A 19,725-nucleotide genomic window follows, 5' to 3' on the forward strand; every position below is an offset into this window, starting at 1 on the left:
GTGTTTTATGATTGTCTGCAGCTGGCATGGGATACCCTGGAGCTGGTGTGGTCTGATTGTCCGCAGCTGGTAGGGGATACCCTGGAGGGGCTGCGGAGGGTGTATCATACCAGACAGGAAGAACAGGTAAAGATCCACTGCACTGCAAACTGTCAAAATAAAGACTGAGTCTCAAAATGTTTGTAAAAGCACACATGCAAAGACAATCCAAAAATGAAAAGAAAATGTTTCCTGCTTACATAATTGTACCTACAGTCTGTTTTCTTCAGGCGGAACATACAGTGGAACACTTTACTTTTATTTCTGTATCTGGTCAGTTTAGATTCGCCCAATACGAGGGATCAGCCGAGCAGCATTTAGGTAAATAAACTGCGTCACTGGGTGGCAACAGCAATGGAACCCTATGGAGCCCAAGTGGCGCGAGGCTTGAGTGGCTGACTCTAGCCAGTTAACTCTGTTTACATTTAAAAAACTGCGATAGTTCACACAACTTTAACACGACATGCATAATACATCAAACTCTTGAGCTACTTCCGCTCTCACTCAGAATGTCAAAATATAAGCGATGTCATGTATAGTTTTTGAGATATTAACATTTGTTTGACACAACTCATACTATTAACTGCCGCGGGGTTCCGCATTTCTGGGTGTCAAGTGACATCACGCTGATCCCTCCTATAATAGAAGTGAACAAGGACATGTAAACAAAAGTCATATGGACTCACAATTAAGCCGCCCCGAGCATGCTGATGAGTGAGTAAGAGAGATACAGTCTGGGTTAGTTGTAACAACATTGTAACAACAAACACTAAGGTTCAATTGTTGAAGCTGGGGCACATTGGCACAGTTTGTTTTGTTATTTGTGTGTTCAAATGTTAGTGTAAGACCTGTAGGCTACTCTGTGGTCCCATGAGGCCGGCACTCCTGGAGTGCCAGCCACATGTCTGTCACCCATAGATAGTACTGTCACCACTGTGACAATTGCTCAACTTCACATCACTGATGACATCACATTGCTCTAGTGACCATCACTGATCAGAGTGATCGAGTGACGTCACTCAGCGCACAATTCAACTTCAGCTTCGCATCACTGATGACATCACTCACTGATGACATCACAATTGCTCGATTACTGATGACATCATAAAGTGCTCGAGTGACATCACTGATGATGTCATAGAGATGATGACATCACAATTGCTCGAGTGACATCACTGATGATGTCATAGACATTGTGATATCATCAGTGACATCACAATGTGGGACAAAAATGGAAACAAACACACTCCCTTTTATATATGAATGAATGAATGATGAAGGAGCACTAATTGAGAAGCCTCAGAGAGCATTGCCTTCCTAATGCAGCCTTCAATACACCAATAATACACAATGCATAATGCATACAGTATATTTTTCCATATAGCTGAGCAGAACACACTTCCCTGTATTGTTCGTGTGCACCTTGCTGTGTCTGCTGTGTTCATCCATCAACTCCCACGAGATGTAAAGGCTGTTTTGAGAGAGAGGTCAGGTTAAAGGTGAGTTCTTCAGGACACACATTGTATGTAGGAATATGTGAAGATCCCTCATGCATGAAATCTAAAGAGGGAGAAAACACTCACTGCTGACTTTGCATGAGAAAATGAAGCTCCCAACAAAGCGGGGAAGTTCTTTCTCCAGTTCTTTAGTAGCTAATATTTGAGCGTCATCTCTGCTGTTGGTCATTCCTTACAAACCAAGGGACCAAGCTACATTCTAAAATGTCAACGATTCATAAGTCATCCGGTGAACAACGTTGATCCAAGAGCAGTATTAATGAATTCATTTATTCAAGGCAATTTTTTTATTTTTTATTATCCTTCATATCTAGATTTTTACAGCTTAAGATCACTGTCACAGAACATCAACCATGTCACAGAAATTTGCAAAAACAGAAAAACTGAACATGTCGGATTAAAGAAATCCTCTCGGCAGACAGTAATTTATATTTTGTAATTCCTGCCAAATAGCATTAATGAGGACAACATGCGCTATTGTTGCCCAGAGAAACTAGCAGGGTGAGGTCATTTTTGTTGCACTGACTCAGTGAGCCATATTCAATAGGGTTAAGTCATGTCATGTTGGGTTTACCCCAATACGTAAGCATACTGAAATCTCCCATGTTATGTTTCTGTAGGCTGCATGCAGTAACACAACTACATCTCTCCACATAGTTACTATTAAAAGTAGCCTGTCTTGTCTTCTGCCTCCCAGATGTCTCCCACACCTTCCTCCTCCTCCTCCTCCTCCTCCTCCTCCTCCTCCTCCTCCTCCTCCTCCTCCTCCTCCTCCTCCTCCTCCTCGCTCCAGTGGCCGCCTATGCCTACGTGCATCATATTCCCAACACGAGTGCAAAAGAGATTTGCAACCCCATACCTCCAGGCCACCGTCCAGCCGTGCACTCCAGGTCATACCCTGCACTTTGCTGCGGGTTAGCTCCCTCATCCCTGCGGCGAGTAGTGTCCAAACCTGAAAACTCCTGTCTTCAAGAAAGACTTCATTTCCCCACCAACCTCCCTACCATCTTCTCCTACCTAAATCACATCACACTCTCTTACATCGTTTAATATATTCCTCCTGCCTTGACTATTATGAATAAAATAAAATAAATCAATCTTTCCTAGTAGGCTCTCATGTCTCTGCCAAGCACTTCTCTATGAAGGGCAGAGGAATAGATCTGCATCTGTTGGCAGAGAGCTGTGATTTGACCCCTGCAGGCGCCTCATTGCTTTGTAATGATGGTGATCAGAAGGTTCAGCTCATTCTGCTGTTGCCCTCATCATAGGTCACTCTGGATAGTAAAATGCAAATGTCAACTTCACAGTGATCAAGAGCACATGCGTTTAGGACATGATCCATTTTAAAGAGCTGCACAAATGAAGGGCAAACATACATTTTTCAAGAGGCGTGATTTCATCAGTGTTGCGCGGGTAAGACTTCCAAGAAGTGGTACCCGTTTATGAACCAAGTCATCCAACGGTGTTTCGTTAGGACAGACAGCCTGTGATCAAAGTTGTGCAATTCACTAGCCGAGCAACATCATTTAAACTTGTGGCTTACAGCCGTATACAACAAAATGTGTGCAATGCAAGCACTGAGGAACAACATCCTACGCATTGCAAACCTGTAGCCTGAAGTACGGCAGCTGATTCAAACCTGAAATGAAAATTTGACACTGCAGCAGGTGAGTGGCATTCCCCCTTCGTAGCTCCTGGCTAGAGAGTAACTCCAACAACAAGCTCAGGTCAAGCTCCATTCCACAGCTTTGGCCTTGACCAACCTGTAGGCCAAATGAAAAGCTGACAAATGAGTGTGGCAAACGGAGATAGCACGCAACATTAGCTCCGAGCGTTGTTGTTTACTTTGCCCCACAAGCCTCAAATCATGATTTATTGAAACTCCTTTGCAGCCAGCCGTCTGCGAGCGTGGCTGAATATCCACAACACCACTGGTTCCTTTGTTTCATTCAAAACAAATCTGTTTTTCCCTTCATTTTAATGTTAATTGAATATCATGCGATTAGCCAATTATCATGCCTCATATTGTAACTACAGACTACTGTACACACTGTTCTGAACATTTACTGATGTAATTCGTATCAGTGGTACAGTCCCCAGAGTACACAGGCCCACAGGCGTGTGTGTGTGTGTGTGTGTGTGTGTGTGTGTGTGTGTGTGTGTGTGTGTGTGTGTGTGTGTGTGTGTACGTGCGTGCGTGTGTGCGTGTGCATGACTGAGTGTGAGTAATTGCATCGCGGCCTGTTGCCCAGGGTCTGTCCTTGCTCTTCCCTGCTTCAGACCAACACATGTCAGACGGAAAGTGACAAATGTGAAAACTGAAATGTCAAACGGCATATTCTCATTCTCAACCAGAGCTGTCTGTTTATTCTCAACCAGAGCTGTCTGTTTATTCTCAACCACACCTGTCTGTTTATTCTCAACCACACCTGTCTGTTTATTCTAGTTTTTCCTCCTTATGCTGCTCTAATCACCTGTTTTTCCTGCTCTCACCATACTGTCACACATTTGGCTGAATCAAGGTGTTAAATTGTACTACAGAGAGAGGGTAAGGGCCTCTCATCATCATGCTGATGCTAACCCAAACCAAACTTTCATGCTATGGTGGTGGACCTTATGTATACAAAGCCAAAGTAGTTTGATAATAGATCAGAGAAACACATTCAAACCTGCACTGTAACAGTATACGCATAAATGCTTCTGAGGTTGCTGAGCATAAACACATTTATTTCTGCTGTGCCTTGCAATCTCCTCACCTCGAACCTCCCATCTGTGGCCCTTTCAAGTAGTAGGTACAGTAGCCTATACAATTCATTTGGGGATACAAGACGGCCCAGCTTATTGTTATGGCAGACTTGAAACATTACCCCAATAGGCTGTGCTAAAACATACACTATGAAAATGTAATACTAGACACAGAGGTGAAACTGCTGCCAATTTTCAGTCTGTCTTCATTTAAATCATTGCTTATCTTAAGGGCTTTCCAGTGTTTTATTCTATTACTGCTTTTGTTTTCTTTCATCTGTTTACAATATTGTTTTCTTGTCTTTCTTAATCTTTTACTTTGTTATTACCGATGCTGTATTTATTATTATAAAGCACTATTCTGGCTTTCTACCTGTGGCATAGGGTAGTCATGACGGGCCCCAGTGCAAGCAATTTTGACAGGTCCTAGTATACACACCAGTTACAAAGTCCACACATGCACGCACGCACGCACGCACGCACGCACGCGCACACGCGCACACACACACACACACACACACACACACACACACACACACACACACACACACACACACACACACACACACACACACACACACACACACACACACACACACACACACGTCATTGGGCATAGATTTTTTTTTTTTTTACCAACATGTGATGGATTTTATAGTTGAATTAAATACTTAGGCTATTGTGTATTTGGGGAAGAGAGCAAGCCATCAAAACCATGGACAGCGCTCTGACATCTGTTAACAGTCAAATTAAATGTGAACAGAAGCATCAGCACCTGAGAGCAGAGGAGCTGTCTATTTCACTGTGGTTCTGAAATGACTGCTGACTTTAACATGTTTAATGTTGCTGAGTGTTAATTTCATGTTGAATAAGCATATCATTTTGTTATAGATTGCTACTGACTATTTAAAAAAGAAAAGAAAACCATGACAGAGATGGCATTGTCTTTTGAGAGCATATTGCAAATGGTACCACTTTAAATCTAATGTGTGTTCTTATTTGAACACAGGCGTATTTCTGGGGTGGCCATTTGAGTCATTTGCAAAGGCCTGTTCTCTGCCCAGTACGTTGTTGGAGAGCCTGCTCTCTCCAGGGGCCCCTCTACCCAGGGGCCCCAGTGCAACTGCACTGCCTGCACTGTCTATATTTACGCCCCTGCTTTCTACGTTCACTTCAAATCAAGCTAGACAGACACCATGTGAGACTTCCAACATGGGTGAGATGGGTTTGCTTGTAGGTCTCATTTGTCCAGATCTATCACGGCCGCGCATGGATTTCAAATCATAGGTTAAAGAAAATCATTCAAAATGAGTTCAAAGTATCAAATCAACAAATGGTAATAAAAGGAAATCAACCACTTTGGCGCATGCGGTTGAACAGGACCAGGTAGATCTAGTGCAAGCCGGGCCTCCTCTTGGCATTCAGACCCTAGTATAATACATTCTGGCTGTGATCGAGTTGTGCTGGCACTCTCTCTCTCTGTGCTATATGGAAACTTCACCTGTGTTTCACCTGCCATGAGGGTGGAGTAGATTATGACGGAATTTTCATTTTTGGGTGAACTGTTCCTTTAAGGTCTGTAAGTAGAGGGAAGTGAATTGGATGGTGCAGTGACTCTGGCTCTAGATGAAATGTGTGATGTTTGTGGGGATAAACTCAATGACAGGTGTATCTAAAAGCATGTGTTGTCCTTCAAGGTGGGTTTAGATAGAAGTTTATTACATGGGCAGCAGCCATGAAGGGTTGAGAGAGATACAATCCACACTCATAAACTTTCTAAGGTGCTGACACTTACCGGCCCTCCAGCTCAAATCCAGCCTAGGCCTACTTATTGACCTAAATGACACACAGTGCCGAGAGCAGTTTGACCCCAGCAGAGGCTTTTCCCCTGATTTGTTTTGACATGATTTTATTTCCCTCCTAGTCTCTCTTCTTCTCTCTCTCTCTCTCTGTCTCTCTCTCGCCCCTTGCTCCCATATGACCTTTTGATCCTTCTGATTTACGGGAAATGGTCATCCTTGGGGGGGCCGTCAAAGGCTCAGGCTGTCAGGTTTAGAGGGATGCTGGATGCGGCTGGAGTTGGAGGAGGATAGGTGGAGGGGCAGGGAAAACAGCTCAAGGGTACTGATCTCCGAGCCGAAGGCGAAATAAAAATAATTACACGGGGGTTTCTGATTTATGCCCCTGTGCAGCCTCGCAGCTCGGCCGTTTTTCCCTCTGATTCATGGCATTTGTGGAAACCCTTCCCCCCACCCCCACCCGAGTATGCAGGTGTCAGGTCATGTGTGAGGAAAAGCTCTGTAGCCGATAGGAAGGGGGGGCAGGGATGCAGCTGCCTTGCCTCAGAGAGCCATAACAGTTTTCAAATGTCAGGCCTCCACACCCTTTTTTTTTAAATCCCAAATGAATCATAAAAAGGTTACTTAGAAATATAACCGAGTTCAGAACGCTCGCAAAGAAAATGCTGAACCAGTGCAGTGGCCAAAACAAGATTAACAGTGTTTCAGCCTTGCCACAGCATTTTGTTACATCACCTCTTTCCTCCCACTAGAACAGTAATGCCATCTCATTCTTAATAGTCTGAGCCTGTACGAGGCTGGACATTCAGTCTGACCCGGACCTGCCTCCAGTCCCAGCTCACTGAGGCTTTGCGGGGCCGGTGGTTCGGCCATGATGCTGGCTTTGGATTGGGATAGCAAGATGTTTGTGGATTCTGTTATCCCACTTACTGCGCAGAGACTAAGACGGATTCCAGTCTGTGTGTGTGTGTGTGTGTCTGTGTGGGTGTGTGTGTGTGTGTGTGTGTGTGTGTGTGTGTGCGTGCGTGCGTGCGTGCGTGCATGCGCGCGCGTGTGTGTGTGCGCGTGCGTGCGTGTGTGTTCATGTTCCCTCTATGCTGTTTGACACAACATAGAGCTGAATGACCATTATGGTAAGAAAGCCATGGGAACAATGACAACACCATTCGATAGGACAGGAGTGCATGTTCAAGTTTGCAAGCAGAAAAGTCTCTTAATACTTTAGTTATATATGATCATAAAACCTGCTCATTCATAAGCCCACTGGGGAAATGTGATTAAAAAATGTCAACTAATGCTATAAATCATGAATGGCAAAGATGTCATCCCCGCACACTGTAAAAAATGATGATCACATAAAGGAAGAGATTGCTTGTGGTCCACATATATAACCTTGTCGGTCCAGAGGTGGTAACTAAAGTGCATCGTAAATCTGCACTTGTCACAGTATTTTTGAGTCACACTACTTATGCGATACTTTCGAAAGTATGTGCTTCGACTTGGGTGTTTTTAATGTACTGCTCTGTATGTTTTATTTTAAAATGTAAGAGCAAAACAATGAGATTCATTGTTACAGTAAAACTCCGGACACTAAGCCATATCATTTATATTAGCTTCATCCCGAGAAAGGCCTCATTTACTGACAATGAGCGGTCAAGTTATTTTCAAAATAAGAAATAAGAACATAATTTGAACTAATTTATTTGAGACAAATACCTCTGCCTGGATGTGTTTTGACTCCAGTCTAAATGTTGGTGTACACTCCGCTATCATTCTCAACCATACACCAGATTGTTGTTGACTCTAGTCGTCTGCAAGGGCATCTGAAATGTCTGCACCTTGACAAAGGCTCACCAGGTCTGATCAGAAGGGCACACACACACACACGCACACGCACGCACACACGCACGCACACGCACACACACACACACACGCACGCGCGCACGCACACACACACACACACACACACACACACACACACACACACACACAACAAACAAACACGTCAAGGTCCCCTTCATGTTTGAGTGACCACAGAAATGATGTGGCGATGACACCTAAATAGATTGTGTAATTACTTTTGCCCTGCTGGCCCTGGCCTGTGACGGAGATTTTCAATTTCTAAACCAGGTTATTACTACTCCAGATTGTGTGTGTGTGTGTGTGTGTGTGTGTGTGTGTGTGTGTGTGTGTGTGTGTGTGTGTGTGTGTGTGTGTGTGTGTGTGTGTGCGCGTGTGTGTGTGCGTGCGTGTGTGTGTGTGTGTGTGTTTAGTTTGTGTGTGTACGTGTGTGTGCATGCGTGTTTAGTTTTGTGTGTGTGTGTGTGTGTGTGTGTGTGTGTGTGTGTGTGTGTGTGTGTGTGTGTGTGTGTATGTGTGTGTGTGTGTGTGTGTGTGTGTGTGTGTGTTTGTATGTATTTGTATTTACATGTACTAGTACGTGTCGGGTTGGTCAGACAGGTCCTAGGTCTGTATTTTTAATTGAGTCGTTATCAATTAACGATGGACCCAGGAATTTCTCTCTGGATAATGAAAATAAATATTTCACTCATGAAAACAGCATTATTATGGCAAGTTGTCAGTTTATGCATGATGTAAATGGCTTAAGCTGCTGCTTACTCACAGTATTGCCAGTGGCATTGTTGTGCTTATATCAACAGAGCCATATACAGTATGTCTAACTGAACTAACTTTTTAATCATTAAATTAGAGAAACTACAGGCAACTGCAGCCATTGTAGAGATGTGATCTCCATCATACAGATCGGTGATATGACATCATATCATGATCAACACTGAATTTCACGAGTCAAACCAAGTCAAACCTGCCCCCTTCCTTTGTGTGTGTGTGTGTGTGTGTGTGTGTGTGTGTGTGTGTGTGTGTGTGTGTGTGTGTGTGTGTGTGTGTGTGTGTACACAAAGGAAGGGGGTGTATGTCAGAGTGTCTGTGGTACATTTCTCATAAACAACTACTAGCAATAGGCAATAAAATAACACTGAATTTGGTGTGAGATGAGATCACATCACAGGAGTTTGAGTTTTGAGTTTTGAGTTTGAGTTGAATCATTCTGACTTGCAATACAAGATTGAATTGTGCAGAATGTACACTTGAAATAAGACAATAAAAAATACACATTATACATTATGCATGATTAAAACAAACCCTAACATCAAAACACAATCTATGTTATCCAAAATTACTTATTAAAAAGCCTGACGCTGCAAGAGATGGTGGAGTTTCTCAGTTTATTTTTTCTGGTTTTTGGCAAAGTCAACTGATTGCCTTTGTGCAGAACACGGCCAGTCCTTTCTTACTAGGAGGGAGGATGTGGTGGAGTGGGTGGTTAGGCTGGTGCATCATGTCCTGAATCAGCTTCACAGTGGCCTGTTCTCTTCCTGTCTGCAGATCAGGTAGATGCAAAGAGATGTCCTTGAACCTCGTCATTATTTTTGACAGCCCTTTTCTGAACGTTGTTTAGCCATACAGCCCACAAGCAGCACACATTCTAGACATGGTCTGATCAGTGTGTTCTATATATCAAGCAGCACACTGCCATATTCTAGACATGGTCTGATCATATATCATATATGTCTAACTGAACTAAGTTTTTAATCATTAAATTAGAGAAACTACAGGCAACTGACAAATTAATGTAAACACAACTTTTAGCACAACCTTTTTCAAGAATATTTTTTATTGCAGGATGTTGTTGGATACAGTCCACATTGGTACATAAAAGCAATCATATTTTTCCATTTTCTCTTCTCTCACAACAATAAGCAACATAAAAGAACAATTATCATTTGAGGGATTTCATACACATCAATGGGCAAGGTAATTACATGTATGCAAGAAAACAAGTAAACAGCAAGAGAGCAAAACTGGGAGGGGGGACACAATAACAAGCAAATAATCATATAGCTACCACTGTTACAGGGTTATATTAATACAGTATTGTCATTCATTCATCCAACACCTCCACCCTCCCTCAGACCTTTTAAATGCCTCAACACTGCTCCCCATGCCATGCCATGCCATGCCATGCCATTCCATTCCATGCCATGAATCTAAGCCTCTCTAGATGGAGGATCTCACTCACTCTCTCAGTCACATCTCAAAGATCATAAGATATGTTCTTTAGCCAACACAGTACAAAGTTAGCTGCAACTTCACATGTGGTGACTGTACATGAATCATTGTTTTCAAATATAAAATATATATATAATGTACACTAGTAAGTGCACATCATATAGAAAACATGACCGTCCATTCATCTCAGAAGTCATGCTCGGTGGTGACATCATCATAGTCATCATCCAGTCCCTCATCAGCCTGGTTGGGCGGGGCAGTTGCCATGGTGATGGGCAGGACATTTCCTGCAGTCAGAGCAGAGTTAAGAACATTTTGATGATTTTCTGATAGATGAACAGTACATTTAAATCAACTGTTAAAATAAAGAGAGACAATACTTGAGTGAGTGATTGATGGATGGGTTCCGTTCATCACTTTTGGTTTATTATTTAGTTTGTTACTGTAGTCACTGACTTGCTATACAGACAACAGGTGAGAAGCATTTGTTAGTCAAGTACTGTAGTTACTCTCTTACCTCCAGGCCTGTTGCGATATAAAGACAGCATTAGGAGAGTTGGGATGAAGTAAATGCAAAACACCACTAGGTGGCAGATCAGTCTGTCAATAGGCAGGAGGGGAGCTGGTGGAGGGGCCGGGGGCGGGGCTGTGGCAGTGGGGAGAGCTAAGGAAAGAAGCACACAGGTGAACATCTGGATGAGATGTTCAACCAAAACCACCAGAACTTAAAATACTGAAAATATATAGCCTACATTCAAACCTTCATTGTTAGAAGATAGTAGATCCACTGTTGTCAGTTTAACATCTCTGTAACTTGTTATGATTCAGAAGTCTGAGGTTTGAATTATTGTATTTATAATACACATAACACACATAACACAAAGATTTCAATACTTCTGGAATTGAACTGTTAATGTTAACTCCATGCAGGAAGTAACATTTTATAGTTCATTTATTTGTACACACAAAATAATAAAACATGTGAGACAAAAATCTAATAAAAAGTCCAACCTAAAAAGGAACAAATAATGAAAATATAAACATGAGATACAGATACAGATACAGATACAGATACAACAACAAAAACATAAAATGGAGGAAATGGTTACACAAGCTAAGATGTGTATTGAGAGAGTGTTGATGTCAGAATAACTTCCTCACCTCTCACAGCCAGCCAGCTGAGTGGAGACTCTCCTTGACCAGAGATGTTACACTTGTAGAGGCCTTCATCAGATTTGGAGACATGATGGATGGTCATCTGTCCTGTAGACTCGGTCCTGATGAAGGAGCCATCTCTATAGAAATCAGCTGGGAGGTTGGATGGAGGCCTGGCTGTACAGTTCAGAGCCACAGCAGCTCCCTCCATCACAGGATGGACAGGACTCTGCAGGATCACAGCACCATCTATATCTGAACACAGAGACACAGCTTCACAAATACTCGTGCTGGTGGACTCTGGAGGATTACAGCATCATGCTGGACATATCTTAATTAAATTTAAAAAAAATTAAACCATGACCTTTTAGATAGATAGATAGATAGATATATAGATAGATGAATACAGTATTACATACAGTTACAGAGTTTCATGAGTGAATGCTGTAATGTCTTACCAGTGGCAGTGATGTTGACGGTGTCACTGGTGTCTCCCTCTCTAGACTCACACCAGTAAACTCCACTGTCCCAGTGGCGTGTATGAGGGATGATGCAGGAAGAACCTGTTGATGCCCCCCAGTCACCTCCTCCACACTCAGACTTTGTATCTGTGATCGTCGTCCTCCTCACCGTCTGTCCAGCAGAGCTGCCGTCATCCTCACAGCTCAGAGAGACAGACTCTCCATAAAAGAACTGAGATCTACTGGGACTCACAGTCAGAGAGGCTGGAGAGAGGCAGCAGGAAGGCCAAATTAGTGACGATCCTTTAGATTTTTAACAAAACTAAAAATGACCCATAAGCATTACAAAGAAAGACTGAAACACAAAGACCCTTTATGGCATTTAGGGCTTGCCCAAATCCAAATTGCTAGTTAAGCAGTGCACAACTCCTAAACTCTCTCCAAATTCCAAAACTATCCAAAACACAAGCTTTCTATCAGGTTTCCTAGAGAGGGCCCATCATAAGAGTTTGAGACTGTCATGGGTGAAGGGTACCAACCAGGCCCGTATCTAGCCTGCCACACTAGGGTGGGCTGGTAGGGGGCAACTTTGGCGGTAGGTTGCCAGAGGTTGTGGGTTCGGGGATGGGGATTAAATTGCATTATATTCAGTGGCGCTGGAAGTACTTTTAGGTAGGAATGGACTCTCGGTGCTTCCTGCAAGGGCAGCGCCGAAGAAAATTTGACGTTTTTTGGACTTTCATCCAAGAATATTTAATTTTAAATTAACATTAGGATTATACTGTTGTGATGTCATTATTCAGTATCTTCTCCTTTTCTCACTCACTTTCATGTAACCACCTGCTCTCCCTTTAGTCGTTTTACACTACAACAGACAGCAACACAGGCATAAACACTGAACCAAATTGTTCCAGTAGGAGTCACCATTCTGTTTTGGGTCACCAAACTGTAAGTAGGAACTTTCACTCAGGTGACAGGCCAGTGTTTACATTATTATTGTCAAAACTATTAGCAAACTATGTACAAACTAACTATTTACAAAACTATTGCTATATTTCCAAGACGTTTAGTCTTATTCAAATTCAAACTGAAAAGTGACAAAGAAAACTACTTTGAAAGCAGATTGACTTACCCTAAAAATAAATAAAAATACTTCATCCAGTTTAAAATAATCAACTCCATAACATTTCTTTTCATTGGATGATCTTATTTCTCAAATCAAATTAAAGACTAGTGCAGTGAGACTTAACCATAGCTAAAAACTACTTGCCATTTAGCCTTCAAATCTATATTTACAAGACTTTTAGTCTTATTGAAATTAAAACTTTGAAAGCAGATTGACTTTGTTACCCTAACAAATAAATAACAATCCTTCATCCATAGTTTAAAATAATCAACTCCATAATATTCTTTGCATTGGATGAGCTTATTTCTCAAATCAAATTAAAGCTATAACTAACTGTTAGGTGCCCTAAACTAACTAACCCAGTGGTCTCCAACCTTCGGGTCGCGACCCTAAGTGCGGTTGCCTGGAATTCAAAAAGGGAGATACAAAAAAAAAATGTTTTTTTTTTTTTTTTTTTTTTTTGGGTGGGCAAGATAAATTTTTGGGTGGGCATAGCCCACCCCTGCCCCCCCTAGAATCGGCCCTGGAACCTTGTGTGGGTCTGCAGCACAGCAACATGGTCAGCACTAAAGAGAAATGAGACTCAGGTTGGTTTGAGGTTTTGCATGAAATCAAATTTGACAAATTCTACTTGAGAAAACGGAGAAACTCAAAGGGATATAATGCATACAAAGCATTTATAATTATCTTCCATAAATTGTATTTTGTGTTACATGATAGTAATTTTGGTCTCTATGTCTCTGCAGTACTAACACAGGAGATGCAGGATGAATACAAGAAGGGGGATTTCTGGTCGGCTCAGGCTGCCACTAGACTCCACAGATCAGCAGGTGGATTGATGTTTGCCTTTCATAAAAGTGATGGATTAATCATCTAATCCATGTGGTCTCATCAACAGCACCGAATCAGACCAACAGCTCTGACTAATCACTCATCAGCCTTCAATAAGCTAAAATAAAGACTAAGATACATTAAATTCTGCTGCAGCAAGTTTCAGCTTCAACTCTGGATCTTGCAAAGTTCTCTGACCCATCTAATCTGTGATGCATCAGAGACACACACACACACACACACACACACACACACAACTTACAGAGCAGCCATTGCAGAGATGTGATCTCCATCATACAGATCGGTGATATGACATATCATGATCAACACTGAATTTCACGAGTCAAACCTGCCCCCTAACTTTGTATTGTGTGTGTGTGTGTGTGTGTGTGTGTGTACAAAGGAAGGGGGTGTATGTCAGAGTGTCTGTGGTACATTTCTCATAAACGACTACTAGCAATAGGCAATAAAATAAGACTGAATTTGGTGTGAGATGAGATCACATCACATGAGTTTGAGTTTTGAGTTTGAGTTGAATCATTCTGACTTGCAATACAAGATTGAATTGTGCAGAATGTACACTTGAAATAAGACTAACAAATACACGTTATACATTATGCATAATTAAAACAAACCCTAACATCAAAATACAATCAATGTTATCCAAAATTACTGATTAAAAAGCCTGATGCTGCAAGAGATAGTGGAGTTTCTCAGTCTATTTTTTCTGGTTTTTGGCAAAGACAACTGATTGCCTTTGCACAGAAGACGGCCAGTCCTTTCTTACTAGGAGGGAGGATGTGGTGGAGCGGGTGGTTAGGCTGGTGCATCATGTCCTGAATCAGCTTCACAGTGGCCTGTTCTCTTCATGTCTGCAGATCAGGTAGATGCAAAGAGATGTCCTTGAACCTCGTCATTATTTTTGACAGCCCTTTTCTGAACCCTGTCCATGGTGGCTCGTTGTTTAGCCATACAGCCCACAAGCAGTACACATTCTAGACATGGTCTGATCAGTGTGTTCTAGATATCGACCAGGTCTTCTATACAGGAAGCCCATTTCTTGCCATCACAGTGAGCAAATGCAGACGCTTGGAGGCTTTAAATAAAACCTGTCCCCTCCCTCTTTGTATGTGTGACTGTTTGTCAGAGTGTCTGTGGTTTTCTCAAGAACAACTATAGGAAACAAACATGCACCAGAACAGAACTCAGAATTGAAGTCATAAAACCACAATGATAAAATGTAACGAGAACACAGCAAGAGAAATGCAAATGACTTTAATTTGTGCAGGTGAGTTGAATTATAAAATAATCAACCTCAAAGTGAACACTTTATATAAATGAATAAATGAATGAATGATGAATGAATAATAAAATATAAAAAAAATCTTTCTTTTCTTTTCTTTACATTTTAAAGTTGACCGTAGAGAGACAAGAGAGGGGGGTGATGAGGGTTCCAGGCCAGATTCGAACCAAAGACATCTCATCTTGGTCAACACACCAGGCTGCCCCAACAAAAGTCTTCATAATCATCCTGGAAGCCTCGTGGTTATCAGGTTTGGAGCCAGCAGCCATTCAGGTTCAAGTCCAGCTACCAGTCAAATGAAAGACACCTGTCCTGCCCAGAGGAAAGGACTGACAGGTAGCAGTTGTCAATAGATGAGTGTTGATCCAGCTCTGAGTGATGAAACCAGCTCTGAGTGATGAAACCAAAAGCCAGGCTGCTCTGTCTACTGCAGGCCCACTGTGAATCCTCATGGTTTCCACCATGCCACCACAGCGCATCAATTCTCATTTGTTCTATTGAAAGCTGGCAGGCAAAGGCCATCTTTGTTTTGTCTGGAGACTTCTGCTCACTAGCTTTTGAATGGTGTTCTATAAATGTGCCATCAGGCAGGTCAGGTGTTGGACACTATGGGACCAGTGGTCTAAATTAATTCTGACACCTTTATAACAGTAAAGGTGCTACATGAAAATAATACACTATTCTCAAATGTGCTCAAGCACACGCTGTCCTCAACTGCTTCGGGACCCAAACACCATTTGTGGGGGGTTTTTTTACGATTTGAAATGACATTAGATTAAAGTCCACTGCTCACCAGGAGTGGGAAGAGAGGGAGACACAGAGCCTCATGAGGTTGAAAGCTGCAGATACCTTTTAGCTTATTGGATGGGCCTTGATAGTATTAAATGATGAAACGGTGTTTAATTCTCACACACAAGAAGGAGCCACAAGAGGGCAGTCTGATTTTAATTAGTGGTCAAAAGTAGTTAATGCTCAGATTAACCAACACAGTGGCACAGATATGAAGTTTCAGATAGCAATGTGGTAAAACTTTACTCAGTTTTCCGGATGTGATTTCCAGTTATTCAGACTGTATTTTGAACACAGAATATCCTCAACTAGCACCATTAATGAAGACAACAGGATGATAATCGCTGGCCCCGGTGGTGCCCACCAACCCCCTGATGGCACACACACTGAATAAACATGATTCTACCAACTGATCAATTGTCTGCAGTGTTTATTACAGTAATCAAGAGGGCATTAATTCCAATAGGAAAGTCCCCCAAAGCAAAGAAGACCCTTTGCCTGCCATCTTTCGAAAGAGCAAATGAAAATAGAGCTATGATGGAACTGTGATAAATAACATACAGTGGATCTATACTGGGTTTTGCACACATAGGAGGAGAACCATGAGCGAGAGAAAGAGAGAGATAGATGGGGCGAGGGAGGTTGTCATCAAGAGCTTTTATGGACAGTTAAGCATCTGGCAACATATTGCAGGAAATTAATAGGTCAGGAGCAATTAATAGCCACTGCAATTAGCCAACAGATGTGAGAAGGCAGTGATACAGTATCTCCATGTGGGTTACCAACAGCAAGGGGGATACTGCCACCTACTGTACAGTACTGATATGTGTAATGATGTATGGTCTTTGGCGGTATCATTGATACAAAAATGTGTGCTTACAATTTTGATTACTGCTATATCTCAATCACAACACCAACCTTTCCAACAAATACTATCACCCAGAGACAGAGGCTTGAGTGTGAAATGTCAAAACGCTGCTAATTTGAAATACAGATATTGAATTTATATATATTTATATATAAAGAGTTACTGTCTGTCATGTACAGTATCTTGCACTATATCCTTGCATTGTTATGCATATACAAGATACAAAATAATTTTAGTGAGTAATCATGTTACAAACGAGGAATTTGTCTTTGTGCTGTATCCAGCTCTTCAGCACAGCGGATGATACGCTGCAGTCAGGAAAATGTCCTTGAGGGCAGCAGCAGCATACCAGACAGTGATGGAGGAGGAGAGGATGGACTCGACGGTGGAGGTGTAGAAAAGCACCAACGCTGCCTTTGGCACCTTGAACTTCCTTAGCCACCGCAGGAAATACATCCTTTTTGGTGACCGCTCTGATGTTCAGCTCCAATTTCAGGTCCTGGCTGATGACGGACCCCAGGAAGCAGAAGGGCTAAAAAGTGTTGACTGGGGAGTCGCCCAGGGTGATGGGATAAGGTGGGGCTGCATTCCTCCTCTAGTCCACAACCATCTCATTCTCCACTGTCTTTTGAGCATTGAGCTCCAGGTTGTTCTGACTGTAGCAAGTCATCAGGTGGTCAATCTCCCACCTGTATGCAGACTTGTCTCCGTCAGAGATGAGCCTAATGAGGGTGGTGTCATTGTGAATTTCAGGAGCTTGACAGACTGGTGGCTGGAGGTGCAGTTGTTGGTGTACAGGGAGAAGAAGTATGGAGAGAGGCTGCCACCCTGGGCAGCTCCGGTGCTGCTGCTCCGGGAGACGGTGACATGCTTGCCCAGCCGTACGTGCTGCTTCCTGCATCCTTTCACATGTACTTCCTACTTTGTCATTGGCACTTCCTACCTTGTTTATTTAAGCTTTAGCCAAGGGTTTTGCTGTGCATGCAGGCTCTTTGTCAGCACTGCAATCATCCATGCAGTGAATGTTGAACCCCTGTCTCCACGGTAGTAGGCAACTGCTTTTACCTACACTACCCAGGAGCCCTATTTTGTAGTCAGTCTTAAAAAGGCCTGGTGTCTCAGTTGACCCAGGCCAGGCCCGTACTCTTACAAGCCACTGTGATCCATTTTTTCTTAGACTGAGCATCAGTGTCACACACACACACACACACACACACACACACACACACACACACACAAAGGGTAATTTGTTCCAGCGAGGAGTGTCAATGTCCCCTCCTATATATTTCCCATCCTGAACTAGATACCTATTGAATTGTCATACCGTCATGGATCACTGCATCACTGCATCACTGGATCACTGCATCACTGCATCACTGGATCACTGGATCACTGCATCACTGCATCACTGCATCACCCTGGTTTTAGCCTGCAGCCATCAATAGAAGATAGTAACATGGAATTAAAGGCACAAATTCATGTCTTGGGATGAAGAGTTTGCTTTATAGCTTTGGTCTGGTCAGATTATTGCACTTCTAACATGTTTGCCCTGGGCCAAGATGCTCTGCCATGTTCTGACCATTGTTCTGACTCTTGCCTTTAGCCATTGGTCTATACCTATTCTATTTTAGAAGAGCTCCAGTTTGGAGCAGACTGCAAAGTTGTCACAGGTTAGAGGGACCCAGGTGCAGAACCACACAGGACTCAGGAGACAAGTTGAAATCCAAAAATCAAGCTTACTGTCAGTATTGTGCAGGAACACAGGAGATACAACCAAAAGAATCCAACACTCACTGAGTGTGGCACAGGGGCTTATATACCCAGCTAAGCAATCAAAGTCAACGCGTGTCAGCTGGTGATGAGTGAACCAGAGACAGCTGTGTAATTGAAGGAGACTTTGGCCTCAAGGCCCCCACAGGAAGACTAGGGAGCAGAGGTCAGTGCTCTGACAAAAGTAATCAACTCTCAAGTCCTTTACCGACGTCCCCATGGGGATCGAGGTGGAGGCACTTGTCTGCACTTTATTTCCCCTCGTTACTTTCCCTGGTCTCCATAAAGAAAAGCCAAAGTAGGCCTAAAAAGTAGCTGGAAAAATAACTTTCAGTTGCACTTTCTACTAGAAAAGTTGATGAACTGGTGACCGAGGCGTGAACGCGGCTTGTTGTGATGCATGATGTTTTCTAGTGACGGTACGTCAAGCGGACAGTTGGGATCAGAGGGCGTTCTCCTGGGAGCGCGCGGGAATACTGACAACCTCCTTACTGTCTCCATTGTCCTTGGCCGGATGAGAGAAAGTGGCAGTTTGGAAGAAGGATGGACGGCTTGGAGCATTCATGCAGAGATGGATCAATATCACTGGGAATTTATCCCACGGGGCCTGGAGGGCCCGGGAGAGGTGATCAGAGGAGGGGTCATGTAATGGCTGAAATGGATCATGGATAGATGCATGAGAGATGAGAGAATGACACATACTTGCAGAAATGATGGTGATGAAAACAACACCGTACTGTACATAAATACATGTTACCTCCATACCATAGGGGGCACGGTGGTGCAGTGGTAGCGCTGTTGCTTCGCACTCTCGCCTCACAGCAAAAAGGTCCTGGGTTCGATTCTCGCCTGGGACGCTGTTGGCACTAGGGGTATGTCTCCCCACGCCTTCGGTGCCCAGTGCCCAGGTGGGCTATCTCATGAAAATGGCCCTTCTGTGTGGAATTTGCATGTTCTCCCCATGCTCCCCTGGGGTTTCCTCCATATAACATCAATATGGACCCCCACTAAAAAAATGCAAGAAGATCGTCGTCTGACCACTGGCGGTTGGAAGAAGTTTGTCTCCGGGCGCTTCACTGCAGCTGTCCACTGTTCCTGGACAGCCCGTGGAGGAGGACGAGCCAGGATGGGAAAAATGCAGAGGAGAAATTTCACTCGGCCTTGGTGCATTATGACAGAGGCGGGGTTAGTCCGGCGTGCTGTATCTTTACTCTCTCTGTCTCTCTGCTGATG

At 43.1% G+C, this 19,725-nt stretch overlaps 1 protein-coding gene across 1 annotated transcript; it reads right to left on the reverse strand.

Moving 5' to 3' along the window:
- Positions 1-9,844: 9,844 nt before the first annotated feature.
- LOC310790100 (sialoadhesin-like) lies at positions 9,845-18,329 on the reverse strand (the record flags this gene model as incomplete). Its single annotated transcript, XM_083651793.1, has 5 exons — positions 9,845-10,476; positions 10,707-10,853; positions 11,351-11,599; positions 11,803-12,069; positions 18,302-18,329. The coding sequence occupies 5 exons, from the start codon at positions 18,327-18,329 to the stop codon at positions 10,376-10,378; spliced, it is 792 nt and encodes a 263-aa protein (XP_083507919.1). The 3' UTR covers positions 9,845-10,375.
- Between the last annotated feature and the right edge of the window lie 1,396 nt (positions 18,330-19,725).

This window comes from Poromitra crassiceps, assembly GCF_964638095.1.
Source record: "Poromitra crassiceps genome assembly, chromosome: 15".
In the NCBI taxonomy this organism is placed as follows: Eukaryota; Metazoa; Chordata; class Actinopteri; order Beryciformes; family Melamphaidae; genus Poromitra; species Poromitra crassiceps.